Genomic DNA, 21,109 nt, shown 5'->3' on the forward strand with positions numbered 1-21,109 from the left:
TGTGGCATCGGGAGGGCCGCATGGAGAAGCTTTGCACTGAGCTGGCAGAGGAGGCGTAGGAGTTTACGGGGAGGCAAAGTCGGGGTAGAAGTATTTCTGGTAGAAGGAATAGAATTTGCAAAATCACCAAAACTTTGAAAAAAAAGTCGCTATCTCGGTGTCCACAATTCTAAGAAGCTAAGCAATCTTATGAAGAAGAATCTTGCACAGAAACAGGCCTGAGTGTTGCTTCCTCTTTCTGCTTCTCCATTTCCTAGCAGCGTCAGTGCAAATAGGAAGCGTGAGCCGCTCACTGCTGCCTGGAGGCTCCAGGAGAATGTCGGTCTGTCCCACCACTAAGAGGTACGGCCTGGCTTTGGGCAGCAAGTCGACAGGCGGGGATGTAGCAAAGGAATGTGGGGAGACTGAGCCAGAAGGAATGGGGGAGCCTTGAGCGGGTGGGTGTGTCTGGGGCTGGGGGAGGTTAGGACTTACTTCTGGAGAGGATCTGAGCCCAGACTGGCAGCTGGTGGGCGAGGAGTCAGCCAGAGGCGCCGACCCCCTTGGGTGCTGGAGGGGAGGGTGAGCCTCACTGGTGGGATCCAGCTGTCCTGGAAACAGGGAGGACACCCAGGGAGGTGAAGAGCTCGGGTGTGGGAGTCACACCCCTGTGTATCATCCAACTTTGTTTTGTTTACTACGGTGTCACTACGGTGTTGGTGGCAGTGAGAACGTCCTCTCCCTGCCCTGGGCTTCTGTGTCCTCATCTTTGGGATAAGAAAAGCACTGATAGTCCCTGACAGCCTGCTTTAGGAAGAGAGAGAGTGTGGGCGTATGTCCCCGGGAACGCTCGGATGCAGGGAGCCTGGGAGGCGGAGGGCGAAACCTGGAGGCTTGCTGAGGCGTGGGAAGCTCACTTGGAAGATGAGAAGGGCCCAGTCCCTTGCCCACAGACATATTTTTCTCCCTCAAAGAATGTTTTTACTATCACACTCAGCCCTGAACCATTGCCACTTAGCTGGGTTTGGACCCACGTGTGTGTGTTCTGTTCCCAATGGTGTTGGCTGGGTGGGTGGGCATCTAGGGGTGTCTGCATGTATGTGTTTATATGTACAGGTATGTGCAGAAGTACTTATTTGCCCTGTGGATGAGAGGGCAGGTGTTTCTATGGGTCTGCATTGGGGTACAAGCCTGTAGAGACTCCCAGAAAGCCTCCAGGGACAGGCTGCCTATGTGCGAGTTTTAGTCTTCAAAGGCTCTGTTACATTTTTACATAACCAGATTCTAATTTTTATTTACCTATCATCTTTCCTCTTTTCTAATAGCTTTATAATGAGTAAAACCTTTTCCAGTAGCTTTAGGTCACTTTATTTTATTCATTAGTTTTACTTACATTGTGCTTCTTTCATCAGTAAAACAAGATAGTTTGTGAGTTAATGAACATATTTAATATTAAACAAGTAAGTGCGTGAATATCAGCTCTATGGAAAATTAGAATAATCCAGTTATGCAGCATAGAAGACAAGGTCCCAATCATCTCCATCCACTAGTCCCATAGCCTACCCTCTTCACCACGTGCATCCTTCCAAAACATTTTCTAAACATGCTGCAAATAGATAGCTTTTCTATGTCCAAAAACGGGATTATTACATAAACATTGTTCTATGACTTAGTTTTTCACCTAATGTTATGTTTCAGCAACTTTCCACAATAATACATATAGATTCAACTCATTTATTAACCCTAGCAAATGTGTGGCATTTGTTAGTATGGGCACACCACAATTTACCCAATCTCGTACTGATAAACACTTAAGTTGTTTCCAATTCTTTCACTCCTATAAAAATCCTGCAACCCAGATTCCTAGAAGCAGAATTGCTGGACAAGAAATTGTGTGTTTAAAAATTTAATAGATATTGTCACAGCATCCTCCAAACAGCAAAATTAACAGACACTTCCACAGTCATGCATAAAAAGGCAAGTTTCTCATTAAGAAAAGGACCAATTTTTAAACTGTATCCAACGTAATGGATGAAAATTTTCTGGTTCTTGTTTAGATTTTTCTTTTTCCCGATTATGGGTGAAATTGTGCATCTTCCATATGTTTATTGGCTATTCGGGTTCCTTCCACGATGTACACAGAAATATCTTTTGTCCGTTTTCTGATCGGCTCTTTGTCTTTTACGTATTCACTTTCAGAGTGATTCATTCATTATGTGCATTGACAATTTATTCAAGTATGTTCAAATACAACTTTCCAGACTATCATTTGTCCCTTTTCTATCATGTTTAAAATATCTTGTTTCATATGTAAAAAAAAAAAAAAAGTGTTACTTGCTTCTAAGTCAGATCTGTCATTATTTTTTACCTTATGCTTTCTGGATTTAGTGTCTTGTTCAACTCCTAAGATTCCAGATATATTTGTGATGCTTTTATAATTTTAGTTTTGACTTTTAGATTTTTAATCTATCTGGAATTTGGAGGGGTCGGTAATATGTAAAATAATAATCCAACTTAAAAAAGATTATTAGCTAATTGTCCCAATATCGTTAATTATAAGTATGCAGCCCATCCGCGCCTCAGTGATTTGAAATGCCATTATTCCTTCACAATTTCCTACTTGGTTATTTTCCTCACTGTTTTCTGTTCCACCTGTCTATTGTTATATTCCTCATTATATTTATAGCTAACAGAGCAAGTCTCTCATCTGCGGTTTGTTATAGTTTAGAATCAGTTTGTCAGGCCCATTAAAAATCCTTTTAGAACTTTTTTGGAGTTTTGATTTAGATCGTATTGAATTTAGAGATCATTTGACAATAGTGGGCAGCTTCTCCTGTTTGTGCCTCTGATGGGAAGGGCACTAACATTTCTCCTTTGACTCTGATATTGCCAGAGGTTTCTAGTAGATACCAGAAATGCCAACCTTCCCTTCAGCTCCTCATTTGCGGAGGTTTGACGGTTTATTGAATCAGAAATGGCTCTGGTACTATTGAATATTTAGGAGCATCTGTCTAGATGAACATCCTTTGCCTCCTTTCATCTGTTAATCTGTTTCTTTCACTCATGAATAGATGTCTTAATGGCTCTGTGCATTTCTGAAATAACCCCTCCATGGCCATGATGCATTCTTCCTTTAAAAGCCTTTGTCAGAGTGTCCTCTGAAACTGTTTTTGTCTGGAGTGAATTTGTATTTTCCTTTTTTTTTTTTCCTTTTCATTTCCTGTTTTAGTCCTACCGCTAAATTTCTCGACGAGTTTGGGGATTTAGGTGTGTACGTTTAGTCCGAGCAAGAAGGCGTTTGGTTTATCTCTTCTTTTCTCCCTCTCCTTCCTTCGCCTTTACCTCTTTCTGTCATCCTCTGGCCCCATGCTGATCCCTTGCTCTTAGTAATTTTTAACCCTTATGTTTTTAATGCACGTATGTAACTTCCATTTTCCATCAGCAGTTTGTTTAATTAACATGTATACACTCCTCCAAACGAGACAAGGTCTTTAGCAAGCTTTCACTTCTCTGCCGTCCGCCCCTAACCTCACAGCCAAGTCCCAACATTCAAATCGCCTGAGCTTTACTTCAATATTGTTATCACGTATTATTTTCACTCTCTACAGTAACAATTCTTTACTTAGCTGGAAATGTATCGGTTTATTTTCTCACCACGGAGTCTAGTGTCACATGCTTTCTTCTTTTCTTTCTTAAACTTTTTCTTTCTGAAATACATCATAGAGTAATTTTTTTCAGACAAGGTCTGAAAACCCGCCTTTGTCCTTACATTTTCAAAATGTTGTGTTTTTTCGCCCTTGCTTTCAAGTAAGCTTGACTTTTTATGATTCTAGGCTTAAACATATATTCTTTCAGTATTTTCTAGACATCGCGGTTTATTTAGAGTTCAGGGTCACTAACTTTTTGAGAAAATTTTGCCAACCTGGCCCTTGCTGCATTGAAAATAGCCCATTTCTTTCCTCCGGAAGCTACAAGGGTTACCCTTTTATTCTTGGGTGACTGGAAGTTCGTCAACATGTGACTGAGTGGCACTGTTAAAAATTAATCCTGCTCTTCGCTTAGTGGACTGTTGTCTCCTTTAAAGCCTTGCGACATCTTCTTCTATTTCTAATTGTATCCGTTCGGTTACATATGGAAAATCCTCAAATAACTGTGGCTTAACAATATAGAAGTTATTGTTCCCGCACATAAAAGATGTCCAGAATTAGGCAGTCTCAGGCTGGTATTATTGCCCCACAGTGACGAAAGGGATCCAGATTTCTCTCCTTTCTGTCTCACGTGATTTCCATCCGCAAGGTAAATGTATGGCCCAAAATAGCTGCTGGAGCTCCAGCCATCATTTCCATGTTGCAGCCTGAAAGGAGGAGAAAAGGTAGGAGGGCAAAAATGGACCTTTCTCATCTGAGCCAGTTCCCTTTAAGCAGCTTGTTTTAGAAATCACACCCAACATTTTCACTCATGTCTCCTTGGACAACATTTAGTCACATGACCACACCAAGTGATAGGAGCCTGTAGGAAATAGTCTTTTATTCTGTGCAGCAAAAAAGTCCAGCTAAAATCTGAGCTTCTGTTATCAAGGAGGAAGGGAACAGCTCGTTGGCTGACACTGTGCCATAGCTGCCCTCAATTCTTTCTGTCCTCTGCTTCTAGATGTTGGAATTTCTGGATTTCTTTTCCAAGTCTTAACTTTTCTCTAAGACTTTCCATCTACTTGCCCGTTTGCTGTGTCTTCAATATGTACCTCTGTAACATGATTATAGTATTCACTCTGTAATTTGTCCCATTACTGAGGTGTTTTGTTTGTTTTGTTTTGTTTTGTTTTGTTTTGTTTTTTACGTTATGGATCTCATACCATCACACACCAAGATTTCCATTTATTTGTTTTTGTTGCATAGCAGTCTGTTCTTTTAAATGGCTATGATTTCTCAAATCTTCCTGGGTGCTAATTAAGATGTTTTAAAGTTTTGTTTTATTTTGCTGTATTTGTGCACATCTGTAGAAGTGTCTGTTGGGTCAGTATGCATCAGAATACACATGTACGATGACGAGGAAATACAACCACTGTTGGCATCGTGGCTAAGAGCACAAACCCTAGTGTCTGCCTGCTGTAGTCTATAGTCCCAGCCTGTCCCTTACCAGCTGTGTGATTGTGGACCCTCTGTGTTTCTTCATCTACAAGGTGAGGATTCTAATAGGTGTAACCTACACATTTGGTATATTAATACTTGTAAAGCCCTTTGAATAAGCCTGGCTCACTGTCAGCATTTTATTATAATTGTTAGCTACTAATATGAATTTTCTACGTATAAGTGAATTTTTATACTTATATTCTTTGATGACAATTTGTTTTAACCATTAATAATTTGTTCTCCATAATTTTGCTGCAAACGTTTTTTTGTTTTTGTTTTTGTTTGTTTTTTTTTTTTTTTTGCACTTTGTCCTTTGCTTTACAGTCTGGTTATTTTTATAAAATATAGATTTTGCTTTTATATACTTATATCTGTCAGACTGTGTCTCTCTAATTTCTTCTACTGCTTTTAAACTTAAATAGGTATTAAGGGTATTCAATTCTATGGTTTGCAAGCTTAATGTGATTTGAATTCTTACACTTAAATTTTAAATGAACCTGATATTTGGGGAATGGTGTGAGAAAGGGATTTAGGCTGGTATGTTTTGTTGTTGTTCAATTACCTTAAAACTTGTTATTATTCAATTACTTTATGTTGGTTCATGATTCCTCTTTCATCATATAGCACATTCTTGGGTAAAATAGAGTTTGTTTGGTCAGTATGTCCACTGATCTATTGTGTGTGTGTGTGTGTGTGTGTGTGTGTGTGTGTGTGACAGCGACACATTGCTTTTTTGTCAGATCTCTCTAATAAATTTTGCTAATGGATAGAGACTCCTTATCTTTAAATATCTCATTAACTTCTCACATATATTTTTTTTCTTTTGAGTTCTTGCAAAAACCATCTTAGATTTTGATTGGAATCGTGTTACATCTATAACTTATTTTGAGATGGATCGCTTTCTTCACACGTGTAGTATTTCTACCTGCAATAAGACCGCAGTAGAAGCTCTGCATTTTTGCGTTCGTCCCAGTAGGCAGGCAAAGCCCAAAGCCATGCCAGCCCATGCGGAGTCACCCTTGCCCACCCCAGGGCACTGCCCTGTCCCCAGGAGCTAAATGGACAAACACTCTCTTCTCGCTCCAAACAAACCTGCAGTTATCGGCCTAAGCTCTCTATAAGCATCACTGCATTTGGTTCTCCTCCTGACAATCATGTGAGGTATATGTACTCGCACCTGCTGCACAGATGCATAGAGCAAGGTTTGGGGAGCGTGAGTGAGTCGGCCCAGGCCACCGGCAAGGGTGGGGCAGAGCGTGTGTTGAAGGTCAGGTCAGCTGAGTCCAGAGCCATGCTTCTCCCAGCAAGACAGCCGCTGGGTGTGTGTGTGTGTGTGTGTGTGTGTGTGTGCGCGCGCGCATGCATGCACATGCATGCATACATGCACATGCTTGCACACACAGCTTGAGTGGTTTCGGACTATCTTACAGGGAGAAAACAAGCCTCAGTCTGTGTTCTACTCTTCTGGGTACTTCCCAGGGACTGACTGACTAAATGAAAAAGAAAATCCCCGGCCTTCTGCTGAGAAAAGGGAACTGGCATTCAGACAGTGGTGTGGGAGGAATGCTGGTAAATCGGGCAGAGGTGGGGAGAGCACCAGGCCCTGAGTGTGAGTGAGTGTGTGTGTGATCACGCTCAGGGGAGGGCCTCGTGCCCCCAACACGCAGTGACTCCCCAAGGCAGAGGTCGGGCGGCAGCCCGCAGGTCGCTCAGGGCACATCAGACACCTGGCCCTCCTAGAAGTTTTCCCACCACGAGGGCCCTGCACGGAAGCCATTAGTGCATCTGTCATGGACATGCCAGAGGACACTGAGGCCAAGGTGAAGGGACTGTCCAGGGTGCCAGGCTGAGGCAGCAGTGGGGGCCAGAGCGTGTGCATCAGGGAGAAGGCGACGGCCAGATGACCTCTCCTCCACAGGCCTGGCGATGGCAGAGTCCTGGAGGGCGGATGTGCAGGAGTGGATGACCTGGGTCTGGCCCGGCCCCCAACCGGGGAGGAAGATTCCAGGCCAGTGAGGACCTGGATTCTGCCCGGACCTGGACCCACCAATGCCAGCCCTTTCTCATTCAGCGCTGACCCGCAGATGCTGCTGATCCGGCGGCTGCTCCCCATCGCCCTGCTGGTTCTGTGCTGGGGGTCCAGCTTGGCAGGAGCCCAAGGTGAACCCGAGTGCTCCCTCTGCTTTCCCGCCTCCGCCCCCCAGTCTTTCTCCTCACTGGGCCCCTTGGGTGAGGCTGTCCCTCACGCATGCCAAGGAAGCTGCCAGACCCCTGCAGCTCTGGACTTCTCTCCCTTCCCGTCCCCCACTTCTTCTCTCTCCTGACTTTCCCTGGCGCCCCACCCCCGCCCTGCATTCCCTCCTCCCGCGCTCCTGCTCGTTCTTCTCAGGCCTCCTATAAATTCCATCTCCACTTGTGTGTCTTTTCTGCCCGCGTTTCTCAGCGTGGCATTCGAGGCCTCTGACCTCCAGGCCGGCCCAGCCGGCCTTTTCTCTGCACTTCCTTCTCCTCCAGACACTCTGCTCCTCCGACAGTGGCCTTGACCAGTTCCCACCTCGCTGGGGCCCTCAGCCTGAAGGTCTCTCCCCGCTTCAAGTTCAATAACCCCTCCTGCTTCATCCCCAACAATCTCCTCATTCCCGGAGGCCCGGCTGGGATGCTCCTGAGGCCGGCCTATGAACCCCGCTTCCAAGGGCTCCCAGAGAGCTTGACTTCTCTGATAGCCATGGGAACCACATTCCCTTTCCAACCATCGGGCCTGGCAGCTGACCAAAGACCAGGGCAGGGGGCCCCAGAGCAGGGCAGAGCAGGGCTGCCTCTTAGGGTTGGGTTTGTTCCAGGAGCAGGGCAGGGGCTCAGGAAATATGCTGTGAATCAACTAGAATATTATGTGTCTATCCAGACAGGGGGGTCCAGAGCCAGCACCCTCACACCCTCAGAGTCCCCAACCCGCCCAGGATCCCTGGGGACCTCTGTCTGGCAGCCAGGAGACTCTAAAGGATTCTGGGAAACCCCTCCCCAGTGCTGGGCACCCAGGAAGGGCTGGGAGGGGTGGCGACGATGAACACCTGGAGGGGAGAGGTGTGACCCCCTTTCTGCCTCTCTCGGATCAGAGACCGTCCCGATGAAGACCCTGCGCTGCCATAACGACTATACCAGTCACATCGTCTGCAGGTGGGCAGACACCCAGGATGCCCAGCGGCTCATCAACGTGACCCTCTACCGCAGGCTGAATGAGTGAGTGACACTGGGGCCCAGGGGCCAGAGGGCGGGGAGGGCACTACTATGTGGGGCTGTGCTGGGTGGGGGAGCTGAACAGAGGACAGAAGGTGGGGGGCCCTGCCCAGGAGCTCCTGCTCCATCGGGCGGCCTGTCAGGCCCAGGGGCTGGCGTGTGGCGTGTGATGCCGGGGTTTCCGGGAAGGGCAGCTCTGTTAAAGTTGTTGGAGCTGATGGTGAGAATCTTCTCTTATTTCATCACAATTTAACAAAATTGCACCACACAAGTCCGTCTTAGCTCATTCTCACTGAGAGGTGGGCAGAGCGGGACAGGATGCCCAGTTCACAGATGAGGAAACCAAGGCCGTGGAGCTGAGGCCCCTCCCCCGGCCGCTCCGTGGCCAGCGTCCGTCCGCGGCAGGGCTGGGCTCTGCGTCTCCCTCAGGCCCTGCCACCTCCAGAGTGAGGGATTTGTCCTTTCCTCTTGCACGGCCATTTGGGCTGGTGCCTCACACCATGCTGGAGTTTGGTGAGAGTCTAAGTCACAGTAATAGAAATAATTAAACAGCTGACATTACAGAGTTTGGGGAGCCTCAGAGGCCGCCCTGGGGAGGAGCCGGCCGTCACACTCACTGCGTGGCCGTTCAGCTCTCTCCTGCAATCCCGGGAGCCTCCGTCTCCCCTTCGCCACCCTCCTCGCTGCCACCGCCACCTATCCACCTTGGCCGTGCCCTGCTTCCTCCCACACTGAGACACCAGACGCCCCGAAGAGAAGCCCGCAGCCCCCTCTATGCTCTCACTGCCTGCCCACAAGTCTGCAGCCTCCCTGGATCGTCCTGCCATGATTTCCTGTTCCAGTCCTGTCCGAGGCCACGGCCAGGGTCTCTGCTGGTCTGGCTGCTCAAGGCATTGCTGCCACCACAGTTCCCACTCTCCCCTGTGTCATCGATGGGCCACGCCTCGGGATCATTCCCAATCTTGAGCCAATGTGCCTGAGCCCCAGTTACAGAAGCCAAGAAGATCTGCAGCTCCAGGGTGCCCCCATGTCCCCCAGCCAGGGCCCTTCGTCTGCTTCCCTTTGTCTGCTTCCCTCTCAAGAGTTGTCCAGACCCCACTGAACCCGGTGCCTTTCCAATTATTCTCTCCTGAGCCCACTCTCCCAGGATTCTGCTGCCCCCATCAGGCCGCCCAAACCACTCTGCCGACGTCGGCAAAGCCCTCGCTGGTGCGGAGTCTAAGGGTCAGTCTCAGCCTTCTCCCTCCTGACCCACAGGCTCGCCTGACTCAGACTGACCACGGCATCCTCCGGAAACACCTCCCTCTCCTGACTTCCGGCCACCACACTCACCCCTTCTCATTGCGTGTCCCTGGCCCACCTTCCTCTGTCTCCTTGTCCGCTCCCTTCTTTTGTCTTGAAGTCGAAGGGCGAGATGCCCCAGAGCTCAGTCCTTGGACCTTCACTCTTTGATGCCCTGGGATTCCCACTAAGCTCCAGTCCAATAGGTGCATTTGTTTCTCCACCTCGCCCTTTGGAAAACAGGCGTCTCCAGCCCTAAATATCCCAGACCAGACTCCGGCTCCGCCCCCAGGAGACGCCCCTGCTCCCATCTTGCCATCTCACTTCGCTAATGGGGGCTCCTAGTGGCTAAAGCCAAACGGCTGGGTGGTTTTACTGTCCTGTCTTCATCTCTTTACCACTTTTCCTTCCCCATCAGAGTATCGGATCCATCGGCAAATGCCATTAACTTTATCTTCCGAGAGAACACGCATCTGGCCAGTGCTAACCCCACCACCCTGGTTCAAACCGCTTCCTATCACTTGGAACATTCCAGAAGCAGAATGGGTCCTTCTGCTTCTAATACTGCCATCACTCCTCAGCCCAATCCATCAGCAACTCTGCAGCCAAAGGAACGCTTTCAAAGCCTGTGTCAGAATACATTTACTCCTTTGCACATAACTCTTAAATGTCCCCCCATTCGTGGTGAGATCCAAGTTCCTTAAATTCCTGTTAAGTGTTGCCCTCCTGTCCACCTCTCTCAATTAGCCTCCAGGAACTGCCACCCTCACAAACTCTACAGTATTTAAACGCCGTGCCATCGTGCAGCCCTGCAAACCTGAGCCTGCCCAGGGCCTTTGCGCTTGCTGTTACACTTACCCCAAATCCCCTTTCCCCATGCCCTGCTTGGCTCCTCCCCCACCTCCTTCAAGTTTCTGCTAAACTGTCACCTCTTCCAGGCCTTCCCTGTCTCCCCTATCCCCAATCGCATGGCCCCGCCCCCGTCCTTCTGGCCTCTTCCTCCCCCTTCCCTGCTGTGCTTATCTCTGTGAAGTTCTCTCTCTCGGACACACGAGCTACTTTACCGAGTTGTTTCCTGTGTGTCCCCCTCCACCAGGATGTCGGCCCCACGGACAGGGATTTGTGTGTGTGTGTAGTTGTTCGCTGCCGGGCCCCCTCGGTCATGGGAACCACTCGGGAATGTTGTGAATGAGTAATTCTTCTTCACTCTGGATAAACCCATGTCCTATCCTGACAGGGGCCTCCCACAGCCGGTGTCCTGTGATCTCAGCGATGACATGCCCTGGTCAGATTGCCCGTCCCTCCACTGTGTGCCTAGAACATGCATCATCAACTACGACCTTTTTGTCATTGCTGATAAAGACTACTTCTCATTCCGACCAGACAGGCCTCTGGACACCCAGCTCACTGTTACTCTGGCCCAGCACGGTGAGGCCTTGGGTCCATGCCCAAGGGTGGGTCTCAGTGTGGAGAGCGGGCCCCAGGGGTGGCCAGAATGCAGGAGGTGGGCCAGGGAGTGAGAGTGTTCAAAGGGTGGAGACACAGGCTTGGGGTTGGTTTGGTCTCTTGAGGGAAGAGGCTAAGGCCTCCTATGATGGAGGCATGGAGCACGTACGACATGAGGAGCCCTGGGCTAAAGGTACCTCCCACCCCCGTCACCCCTGCCCCGGCAGCTCGACCACCTGCCAAGCCATTGCCTTCTAGCACTGGAGGCTTGCCTTCCGGAATAACCATTCTTATGATTCACATGAAAACTTATCCATTTATAAAACTCTTTCATGTTTGTTGTCTCACCCAATGTCTGCAACGACCCATCTTATAGATGAGGCACTTGAGACCCAGGGAGGTTTTGTCACTTTTCCAAGTGCCACCCACCACTGAGCAGAAGTGACAGTGCTGGCTCAGACCTGTCAAGTGCTTCCTGCATGTTAGATGGAGCTCACCGCCTTACGCCCTTGCTGACACTGTGGCCCCCAGTGTCACACAATGGCCCAAGACAGTCAATGGTCTTGGGTGGGTGTGGACGATCGTTTTAAATAGTTAGGCTTCATCTGATGTACATTAGACAGAAATATAACCAACACTCCGATCTCATTGATTCGATTTTGTTTGTGCCCAAAATAAAGATAAGGGCATGTCGTTTTTAAAAGTTAATATTCGCATGGCAAGAGCCCTGCAGACGGCTGTCTTCTAGGAAACACTGCCCAATATTATTGAATAATTACAATAACGTACAGCGTCGTGCACTATTTTTATCTTAATTCACTGAGAGTGAAACTGAGGCTGAGAGAGGAAGGAACGAGCCCCATGGGACTCAGATGCTGGTGTCCGAGCTTAATGTGTTGGGTCCCAAACCCTGAGTCACCCGGTGTTGCTCCTCATAAGTGTCAGACGGGGACGGGGGCTCAGCCTTGGCTTCCTCCCTCTTCAACGCAGCAGCACAAAACTGGAGGAGGGGGAGGGTTAGGCCATGCTGAATTCATTTCAAGCAAGTGTTTAGTGGATGAGAAAGGATCGAGTCCTGGGTGCAGCTCAGAGGAAACCCCAGGTGTTGCTGGTGTGATGACTTACTGAATGCAGGTGAACGCCACGTGCCGAGGGGCAATGGCAAGGGGCCCGTGAGAGGTCGGGACAGGCTACTCAGAGGAAAGAGCTTGGCGGGGACATCTGAGGGATGGGAGGGAGGAGAGAGCGGGAGGAGCAGAGGAAACGGCATGTACGATGGCTGGGAAACTTGGGAGGGTGAGGCAGGTAGGAATACCTGTGAATAATTGTGTCCCGGGAGCATCAGTTTCAAGAAGGCTGGACTTCAGTAGAAGCAGGGGGCCAGTGAAGGCAGGGGCCTGGCATGGAGAGGCTTCTGTGCCCTGCAAAAGAGTTTACAGGCAATGGGGAGCCCCTGAAGGGCATGGCACGATGCGATGTGGGTGTGAGGGTGCCGGCGGGGGCGGGGGCGGGGGGTGGGTGGTGTACAGGAAAGATGGCAGGGAATAGGAAGTAGCGGGAGATCAGAGCCCAGAATGTGAGCTAAGGGATTCATCCCAGGGAGAAATGATGAGGATTCAACTGAGGTATGGCTAGGGGATGGGAAAATGGGCAATACGAAGCAAAGTTAGGATGTACGCGCAGTTCATTCATTTATCTGTTGCTTCACTGAACCCTACATTCACGAAGAAAATGGCAAGCAAGCCTGCCAGGATCCCTGCCCTTGTGAAGCTTGAGGCTACCACCCTCCCTGACCATTTTGGCCATAAATCAGAGAGGCTCTGAGGTGCTGGGGAGAGGACAGATGTGCATCTGATCTGCTCCAGGCTCCTTTATTTGGAGATGTGGGTGTTTCACTTCCTCGATCAGTTTCTCCATCTGTGAAATAAGCCCGTGGACTAAAGTCCCTCATTTTGGATGAACAGGTTTTCTGTTTAGGTTCCTAGCTGGGTCAGTTGGTAGCCGCTTCCTAGAGCTCCATGCTGAGAAGGATGCCCACTCCGTGAAGCCTCGGGGGCTAGGAATGCAATGATTAATCAGTGATGCCTGCTGCAGCTATGGCTCGGAAGATGGTGTAATGTGTCCATCATCCTGGGCTGAAGATTTTCTGATAGCTCCAGCTCTCACGTGCTCTAACTGCCACGTTCCATGTCCAGCGTAGAACACGCACATCTTGCTTGGGCTCTTATTGAATTCTTCGTGTCTGAAAGTCATCTCTGGGCACTCGGGCACAGAAGATTCAGGAAGGCAGGAGCCATGCCGTTCATTAACGAACCCACTTGCCCAGCCCTGTAGTTCCCTACAGAGGTGTGCTTGCTCTTGGCTGGTGGAATGATTTCATGAAAAGTTGAAGGTTGCCTACATGTATTCAGTCATGTTTTCATTCACTTTGTCCCCTAAATTCACTGAACCGCTACATTTCAGACCCTGGGGAGAGGGAAGGGGACCGTGACACAAACCCTGCCACTCTACAAGCTCCTTGACAACTAGGGCAGGCAGATGAGTAAACACATAGAACCCCGGGTAAGGACCATATGACGGGCTGTGGTGGGACAGGAAAAGGACTCTGCCGAGGGGAGGGGATCCAAGAAGGTTCTAGAAGAGGAGACTTTTATGCTGGGCACTGAGAGGTGCAGGACATTGGGCAGATGGACAGGGGAAGGAGGTGGACAGCAGAGAGAGAGTAACATGAGCCACAGGGCCCTCTGCTGGGTCGGTGGAGCCACACGGGCTATATCCTCGGGCAGTGGGGACCTGGGGACAGAGAGGGGTTGCATTTAGAGCTTAATTGCCAGCACCTTGTATCGAGCTTATGTTATATATGCACAGCTATCTGCACAACCTTCATTCACGACCACATTGAACTCCCACAGTTTGTCAGATAAAGGGCCTAAGTTCCATAGACGACCTCTTGTCCAAGGTCACTCGGCTGGTGGGGGCAGAGCTCAGCCTGGAACCCAGGGCTGTCCCCACAAAGGCCATGCAGGCCCGTAACCACCCCCATGGTCATCAAGCCCTGATAGGCCCTTGACTTCTCTCCCTCCAGTGCAGCCCCCCGCACCCAAGGACCTCCACATCGATGATGCTAAGGACCATTTCATGCTTACCTGGAATGTGGCCCTTGAGGGTTTCCAGAGCCAGTGGCTGTCACACCTGGAGTTTGAGGTGGTCTACAGGCGGCTTCAGGACTCCTGGGAGGTACGGACCTCAGCCAGCTCGGCCCCAGGCCCACAGGGAGCCAGCCCAGCCGGCAATCTCTCCAGCAACCCTTCTCTCCCAACAGGAGGCCCCCACCCTCCACTCCACCTCCCCCAAGGCCATTCTGGGACCAGAGCACCTCATAGCCAGCAGCACCTACGTGGCCCGAGTACGCACCCGGCTGCGCCCGGGCTCAGGGCTCTCGGGACGGCCCAGCCAGTGGAGCCCGGAGGTCCGCTGGGACTCCCAGCCAGGTAATGGAGCCGGCTCGGGGCGATGCTCCTTTGCGCAGAAGGCAAATCAATATGGCCTGGACCAGGAGTCCACACCGCGGGATTCCACCAACCTTCTCCGCCGTGTGTTTAGAGTCATTCGTGGGCCCGCTCACCCCACTGTGACTCTGCAGAGGCAGCGGCAGCACCTTGCGCACTCTGGGCCCACTGTCTGAGCACCGTTTGGCGAGTCATAATGATCACGATCATCACAATGGCCTCGCGAGCCGCTGTGTTTTCACGAGAGCTATACTACGCACGGGCAAACCTCCATTCTTGTGTCAAATCCCCCAATGCTGCAGTTAGATGCTCTCCCCGTTCACATGGGAGGCACGAAGGCTCACGGAATTCGCTCTCTGACCTGTGGGCACACAGCTGCCAAGTGCAGGCTGAAGTTTACCTGGTCCTTTGGGCCCCAGAACCCATGATCTTCCTGTGATGAGTCTCGTGGTGGGCAGCCACTGAGAGCTAGGGAATGAATGAAAGAGAGAATGAATGAGGGACTGTCTCGCCTCCCAGGGGACGAAGCTCAGCCCCAGAACCTCCAGTGCTTGTTCGACGGGGGTGCCGTGCTCAGCTGCTCCTGGGAAGTGAGGTCCCGGGTGACCAGTTCGCTCTCCTTCACCCTCTTCTACAAGTCCAGCCCCAATACACAGTGAGTGTCCCTTTCCTTGGTCTCATCCTCTGTCTACTCGCCCCCTCCCAAGTCTTGCCCTCCCCCTGCCTCTGGGGCCCCCAGCAGTAGCTGCAGCTGATTGTAAGTTCTTATCCCTCCCGGAGACCCTGCCTCCTCCCACCCTCACCTCTGCATGGTCCTCAGGGAGAAAGAATGTTCGCCGGTGCTGAGGGAGGCCTGCGGCCCCTACATCCGGCACCGATGCCAGATTCCGGTGCCCGATCCCGGAAGCCACAGCCAGTACATCGTCTCTGTTCGGCCTAAGGAGGAAGAGAAACTTATAGAGAGCTCAAACAACAGTGAGTTTGCCCCCAGACTTCTGTGGCACGGGCAGGGGGTGAGGGGTTCGTCTGGGGGACAGCGCTGTTTCATTGTGTAACCCATATAAAGTCCAAGTGGCCCAGTCTTCGTGTTTGTCACTTTGAATGAAATGCAGTCCCATGAGCAAAGTGAACAAACATAGTTAGAATCTCTTCTTGAATTTCCCAAGAAGCAATAATACAACAATGACAGAGGCAAATAGTAAGATTCAGCTGCTCTCCCCCAGGAACATGTCCATAATGCCTTTTCCTCCATTCCTCAATCTCTCTCTCTCTCTCCAACTCTGCAGCTGTGCTGAGGTTCCTGCTGCCAGCCAAGCCTCCCTGGTCCTCCCACAGAACTTTTCCTTTTAGACACTGATAGGGTTTTTCTCTTTCAGATTTCCAAAATCTTCAGATTTCCGGTAAATCTTTTCAGCCTTCAAAATAATCGTCTTATGATTTACTCCTTCACCTGGAGGCCAGAGTGTGTGCGAATAAGTTGCAGTTTCTGGCGGGTTAACATCCCCGGTTCCTGTTATGTAGCAGGGGACGCGTGTGTAGAACCCCCACATTATTTCCAGTTGACCAAGTCCTTCCAGCCCGTCTTTAGTGTGTGTCACAGATAGTGGCCAATTTGTCTTAATCACCTGGGTTTGAATCTACCATTTACTCTCCGGGGATCTAATGGGTCACGACCTTTGTCGCTACCTCTTCCTTGCCTGTCCTTGGCAAGTGACTGAATTGTTCTGGGGCTCAGTTTCTTTATCTGTAAAATGTGACACGTTAGTAGTATCTACCTCATAGGGTTGTTGGTAGAATCGCGTGAACTAATTCATGTAGACTGAGCATGTCCAGCAGTGTATAAAACAGTTGCTACTCTAGAATAGAATCCATTATAGCGATTTTATTTTTAAATACTAGGAGTAACTCATGCTTTGGGTCACCTCACTACAAAACAAGTGTAAGTCAAAAAAAAAGAAAAGAAAAAAGACAAAAAACAAGTATAATTCAGCATCAACCAAGAACAGGGCTGCTCAGGTCACAATGGATGATATGGGAACCCAAGGACCCAGTGGAGACAGCACCGGTGACTGGCATGGAACACAGGGATGTTCCATGGGAAGCATGTCAGGGATGATGTTCTCGAACCGTCTTCCTTTCTCCAGTCCAGATGGCTCCCCCGACGCTCAACGTGACCAAGGGCAGAGACAGCTACATCCTACGCTGGGAAGTGGAGAAAATGGCCTTCCCGCACATACAGCACACCTTTGAGGTCCAGTACAAGAAGGACGCAGCCTCGTGGCAGGTGAGGGGGGCCTGTGCCCTGGGGGGGCTCGGTGGGGAGGGATGTGAGACCATACGCAGGAGGGCACCACCTGCCAGGAGCCTGGCCCCAGCAAGTGACCGGTCAGAGGAAGCCACTGGGACTTCGTGATCACGACTCCATGTGGTCAGCAGGTCACTGTCCCGTCCCTTGGTGAAGAAACTCAGAAAGTTACATAAGATGATGTAACTTAGCCAAAATTAATACGTGACCCTGAATTTCAGAGGGAACATGGATGTCAGGGTAGGGAGGGCTGAGAGACGCTGGATGAAGTGTTTTCAAAAGTCATAAAGGAGACATTTCTTCAGAGGAATTGAATCCGGAATGCAAATGCCTACCCACTAAGGGCAGAGCTGCTCCTGATGAAGCAGGCAGGGCCCCAGGCTGGGGCGTGGTCTCTGGCTCCGCCCTGAGGCAGCCCTCCAGTTCATGTGCAGAACCTGGGGCTCCGCAGAGGCCAGACCAGAAACCACGGAGCCAGCCCCAGACCTTCAGGCTGGTTATGGGGAAACTGAGGCCAGGACGGGTGGGTCAGTGGTGGAGCTGGGGTTAAGCCCCGGGCTCCTAAACCCCTGCCTCGGAGTCCAGCGTCCAGCCACTTGCACTGTATTCTGGGGTAGGCCATAATTAGGGTTCAGGCTGTCCTCAGGGAGCTGGGCATTTGAGGGATCTCAAGGTGAGGGTGGGACATGGTGACCCTTCAGGGTTTCTGAACCTTGGTGTTGTTGTATGTCACAGGGGGGCATTGGAAAAGGTGCAGTCCCCGTTCCCCACTGGAGTACTCTGTCTGTGGGCCGAGGCGAGGGTCCTGCGTGGTAGGATTGCACCTGCCTCAGACCTGGGCATGCGGCCTCAGCAAGGGGCTGCCGGGTAGCAGAGACCTGGGGTGCCGAGGTGGGAGGAATTTGCAGCTGTGCCCCCAAAGCTGCCTCAGCCTCGGCATGCATTCTGACACACCTGAACCCACAGGAGAGCAAGACAGAACCCCTGCAGAACACCCACAGCATGTCACTGCCACATCTGGAGCCCTCCACCAGGTACCAGGCGAGAGTGAGGGTCAAGCCCTACAGTGGCTACAATGGGATCTGGAGTGAATGGAGTGAGGAGTGCTCCTGGGACACTGAGTGGGGTATGTCTCACCGGCCCCCCACCCACCCCTCCTGCTACAGCCCAGCTGGGAGGAGGACAGGGCGATGCGGACACATAGACGTGACCTTATCGCGCCCAAGCATCCTTCTAGTGACACATGGCATGCAACAGACTGCAGAGAAGGTCTTGAGAGAGCAGAGAGGAGCAGGTCTCATCGTCACTCCTCCCTCACCAGACCTTAGCCCTCTACTAATATGGCCCCTAGTTTCCTTAATCTTTGTGGCAGCCACTACCCAGTGACCACTCAGCCTGAAACTCCCGCTGCTGTGGCAGCGAGCATCAGGAGCTATAACCAGAGGTCTGAGATGGGAAGGTTTGGGTCTGATACCTTAATCTTCCCCATTTCCCTGCACTTGCTACTTTCATTTGTCTCTCGCTTTTCACTATGGTGTCCACCAGGAGACACGTACAAGACTGGGGTTAGGAGGTGGCTGCAGAGAGAGGATGGAGGAGGTGTTGGCAGCAAGCACCCCAGTCCCAGGCAGCCTGACGGGGGGAGGAGCCCCAGGGAGATGGCCACAATCAAGCAGGAAGGAGTGCTGGACTGCTGGGCCTGAGGGAAAAGACCAGAGAAGTCACTCAGGGGCCCAGTCTCTGAGGAGCTAGAGGTGCCCAGCAGGAAGTACGGGGGCCCTTTGAGGCCTTTGTACCTGCTAGTTCCTCCACCAGCATGACTTTGCCCATCTCTGCCTCTCCAATCCTATCTGTTCCTTCAAGCCAAGCTTATCTGCTACTTCCTCCAGGAAGTCCCGCACGGTTTCCGTAAGCCGCAGTCACTGTCCCCCCGCTGCAAGCACCTTCTGCTGCTGAAAAAGATCTACTCCACTGTGTCCTCCCCAGCTCTCGAACATCGTGTGTGGGGGTGCAGACCAACGCCTCTTCTTCTTAGCCCATGTTTGGCCCCCTCTCCCCTTCTGCACCCTTAAATGCAGTGAGCTTCTGGAGCACCGTATTAGCAGAGAGCAGGGGCTGGAGGCGCCCTGGCATGGCTCCACCTGCCGCCACCTCCTGGGCCTCCAGCCTTTCCCTCCCCAGATGCTAATGCTCCTTTTTCCTTCCTGGCTGCCCGGAAGCTCTGCCCATGTGGGTCCTGGCGGTCATCCTGGTCTTCATCACCCTCGCCTTGCTCCCGGCCCTGCGCTTCTGTGGCATGTATGGGTACAGGTAAGAGGACTCCACGGTGGATGGGGGGGGCACCCAAAACCCCAAGTGGCCCCAGGAACTTCACGGCCACTCCCTTCAGTCCCTGCTCTGCTACCTCGCCCTCCCCCTGGGCCTGGATTCCCCTCCACAGATGAGTATGCGCAGCTGCAGCTGCGCTGAGGCCTCTACTGGCTATCACCTCCCTGCTGTCTTTCCAGGCTGAACCGGAAATGGGAGGAGAAAATCCCCAACCCCAGTAAGAGCCACCTGTTCCAGGTAGGATCTGGCTGGGAGGGCGGCTGGGATGGTAGGGGCTCCTCCGCACCTGTGCTCATGTCTCCATGCCCCCACCTTCTTTACTTTTTGGGGGGCTTTGAATACGGGGCCTACAGGGCCTGCAAAGCCCTGGGCCCCTTGGTGCATGAGGTGCCCACGTGGAGCAGGAGAGAGTCGGGTGTGGGGTTGCCAGGAGCACAGGGCGGGCTCAGGAAGGGGTTAGTTCTGAGGGTGTTAGGGCGGTGGGAGGCGGAGTAGCTTCCTGAGGACAGGACAGCAGAGCTGACGTTTGAGGTGGTGCCAGGTGAGAAAGGTCACTGCAGGCAGAGGCATATGGGCTTGGAGACAGAACCACTTCATGAAGAGAACTGAGCAAGTGGGCAATGGGGCTGCGGGCACGTCTCGGGGGGCCAGGATGACCACAGAGTGAAGGAAGGCCTTGGCCAGGCAGGGCCAGCTCTGCCTGTGGAGGGTCTCAAGGCCGGTGTGGGAGGGCGAGGGGGTAGCATGGAGGCAGCCACACCCCAGATGAGCAGACTCACCACCACGGGGTCCCTGTTCTCAGACACTGGGGCGGAGGACCCTGGGGGAAGTCCCAGGCCCCTCTGGCCTCCGCTTCCTGGTGTCACAAGACAGTGTCCAGGCCTGACTGTGCTGAGGTTCCTCCCGTGCCTGGGGGCTTGACGACTTCCTTGTCACCCCAAACCCCCACGCCACAGGCATGAATGTCCTTTCTTCCAGCAGGGGAGTGCCGGGCTCTGGCTCCCAGACAGCACATCGGTCCTCATCAGCGGAAGCGCCTCACTCAAGGGACCGGGGGCCAGCGGCTTCCCTGGGCTGGACGGGTGAGCGTCTGGGCCCAGGGTCCCTGGGAGGTGGGGGAGTGGCCCCATAGCGCACATGGGGGGGGGGCGCCTGGAGGAGGCAGTGTCTGGCCTGTGGCTCAGTGTAGAGAGACCCCTGCAGGTGGGGTTGCCCTAAGGCGGCGATGGGGCTGGTCATCCCGGCTGGACGTGGGGAAGAGCCACCTGACTCCCAGGTGGGCAAGGGCCACGCCTCAGGCTTGAGCAGAGGCGGGAAACAGGAGCGGCTGACCGCTCCGTGCCCTGCTGCCCAGGGAGACCCCACAGTGCCTTGGCCTCATGGGGTGACTGAGGGGCACTCGACCCATCATGGCCAGCACTGGGGCCACCAGCTCACTACTAACCCTCAGGTGAGGGGACTGTGCTCCTGGTTTAAAGGGGTGTAGGAATGACCGAGTGTGCACAGGCTGGGCATGTGGGAAATGGCAAAGGGCGGGAGGGGCACGCTGGGCCGAGGAAGACCTCGCACAAGAGCGTGGGGGCCGGAGGGCCAGGTCCGTGGGGAGACAGAAGGCAAGCGTGGTTTCCTGCCCCACTGCAGGCCTGGCAGAGTCCCCTCCCCCGCAGTCCCTGGTACCTCAGCTAAGGTGTCTGCCCAAAGTTGTCCCAACATCCCTGTACCTATTCTCTCCACAGGGTGTGCCCCGTAGTCCGTAGGCACAGCGAGGTGTCACCTCTCACCATAGAAGACCCTAAAGTTGCCAGCGACTCACCTTCTGAGCCTAACGTGACTGCAGCAGCCTTGGACCTGCCCACAGAGCCTCCCCGCAGCTCCCAGCTCTGCCTGTCGGCCCCCTT

At 52.1% G+C, this 21,109-nt stretch overlaps 1 protein-coding gene across 1 annotated transcript in view; it reads left to right on the plus strand.

The window, feature by feature from the left end:
• Positions 1–303: 303 nt before the first annotated feature.
• CSF2RB (colony stimulating factor 2 receptor beta common subunit) overlaps positions 304–21,109 on the plus strand; it is a 22,548-nt gene continuing 1,742 nt past the window's right edge. The window contains exons 1-14 of the mRNA XM_011354438.1: positions 304–342; positions 7,027–7,268; positions 8,222–8,345; positions 10,861–11,051; positions 14,155–14,306; positions 14,392–14,560; positions 15,098–15,233; positions 15,399–15,553; positions 16,723–16,862; positions 17,850–18,009; positions 19,103–19,193; positions 19,391–19,448; positions 20,193–20,293; positions 20,948–21,101. Coding sequence (XP_011352740.1) covers positions 317–342; positions 7,027–7,268; positions 8,222–8,345; positions 10,861–11,051; positions 14,155–14,306; positions 14,392–14,560; positions 15,098–15,233; positions 15,399–15,553; positions 16,723–16,862; positions 17,850–18,009; positions 19,103–19,193; positions 19,391–19,448; positions 20,193–20,293; positions 20,948–21,101 — 1,899 coding nt within the window. The 5' untranslated portion in view covers positions 304–316. The remainder of the gene's footprint in view (positions 343–7,026; positions 7,269–8,221; positions 8,346–10,860; positions 11,052–14,154; positions 14,307–14,391; positions 14,561–15,097; positions 15,234–15,398; positions 15,554–16,722; positions 16,863–17,849; positions 18,010–19,102; positions 19,194–19,390; positions 19,449–20,192; positions 20,294–20,947; positions 21,102–21,109) is intronic.

This window comes from Pteropus vampyrus, unplaced genomic scaffold (assembly GCF_000151845.1).
Source record: "Pteropus vampyrus isolate Shadow unplaced genomic scaffold, Pvam_2.0 Scaffold16, whole genome shotgun sequence".
In the NCBI taxonomy this organism is placed as follows: domain Eukaryota; kingdom Metazoa; phylum Chordata; class Mammalia; order Chiroptera; family Pteropodidae; genus Pteropus; species Pteropus vampyrus.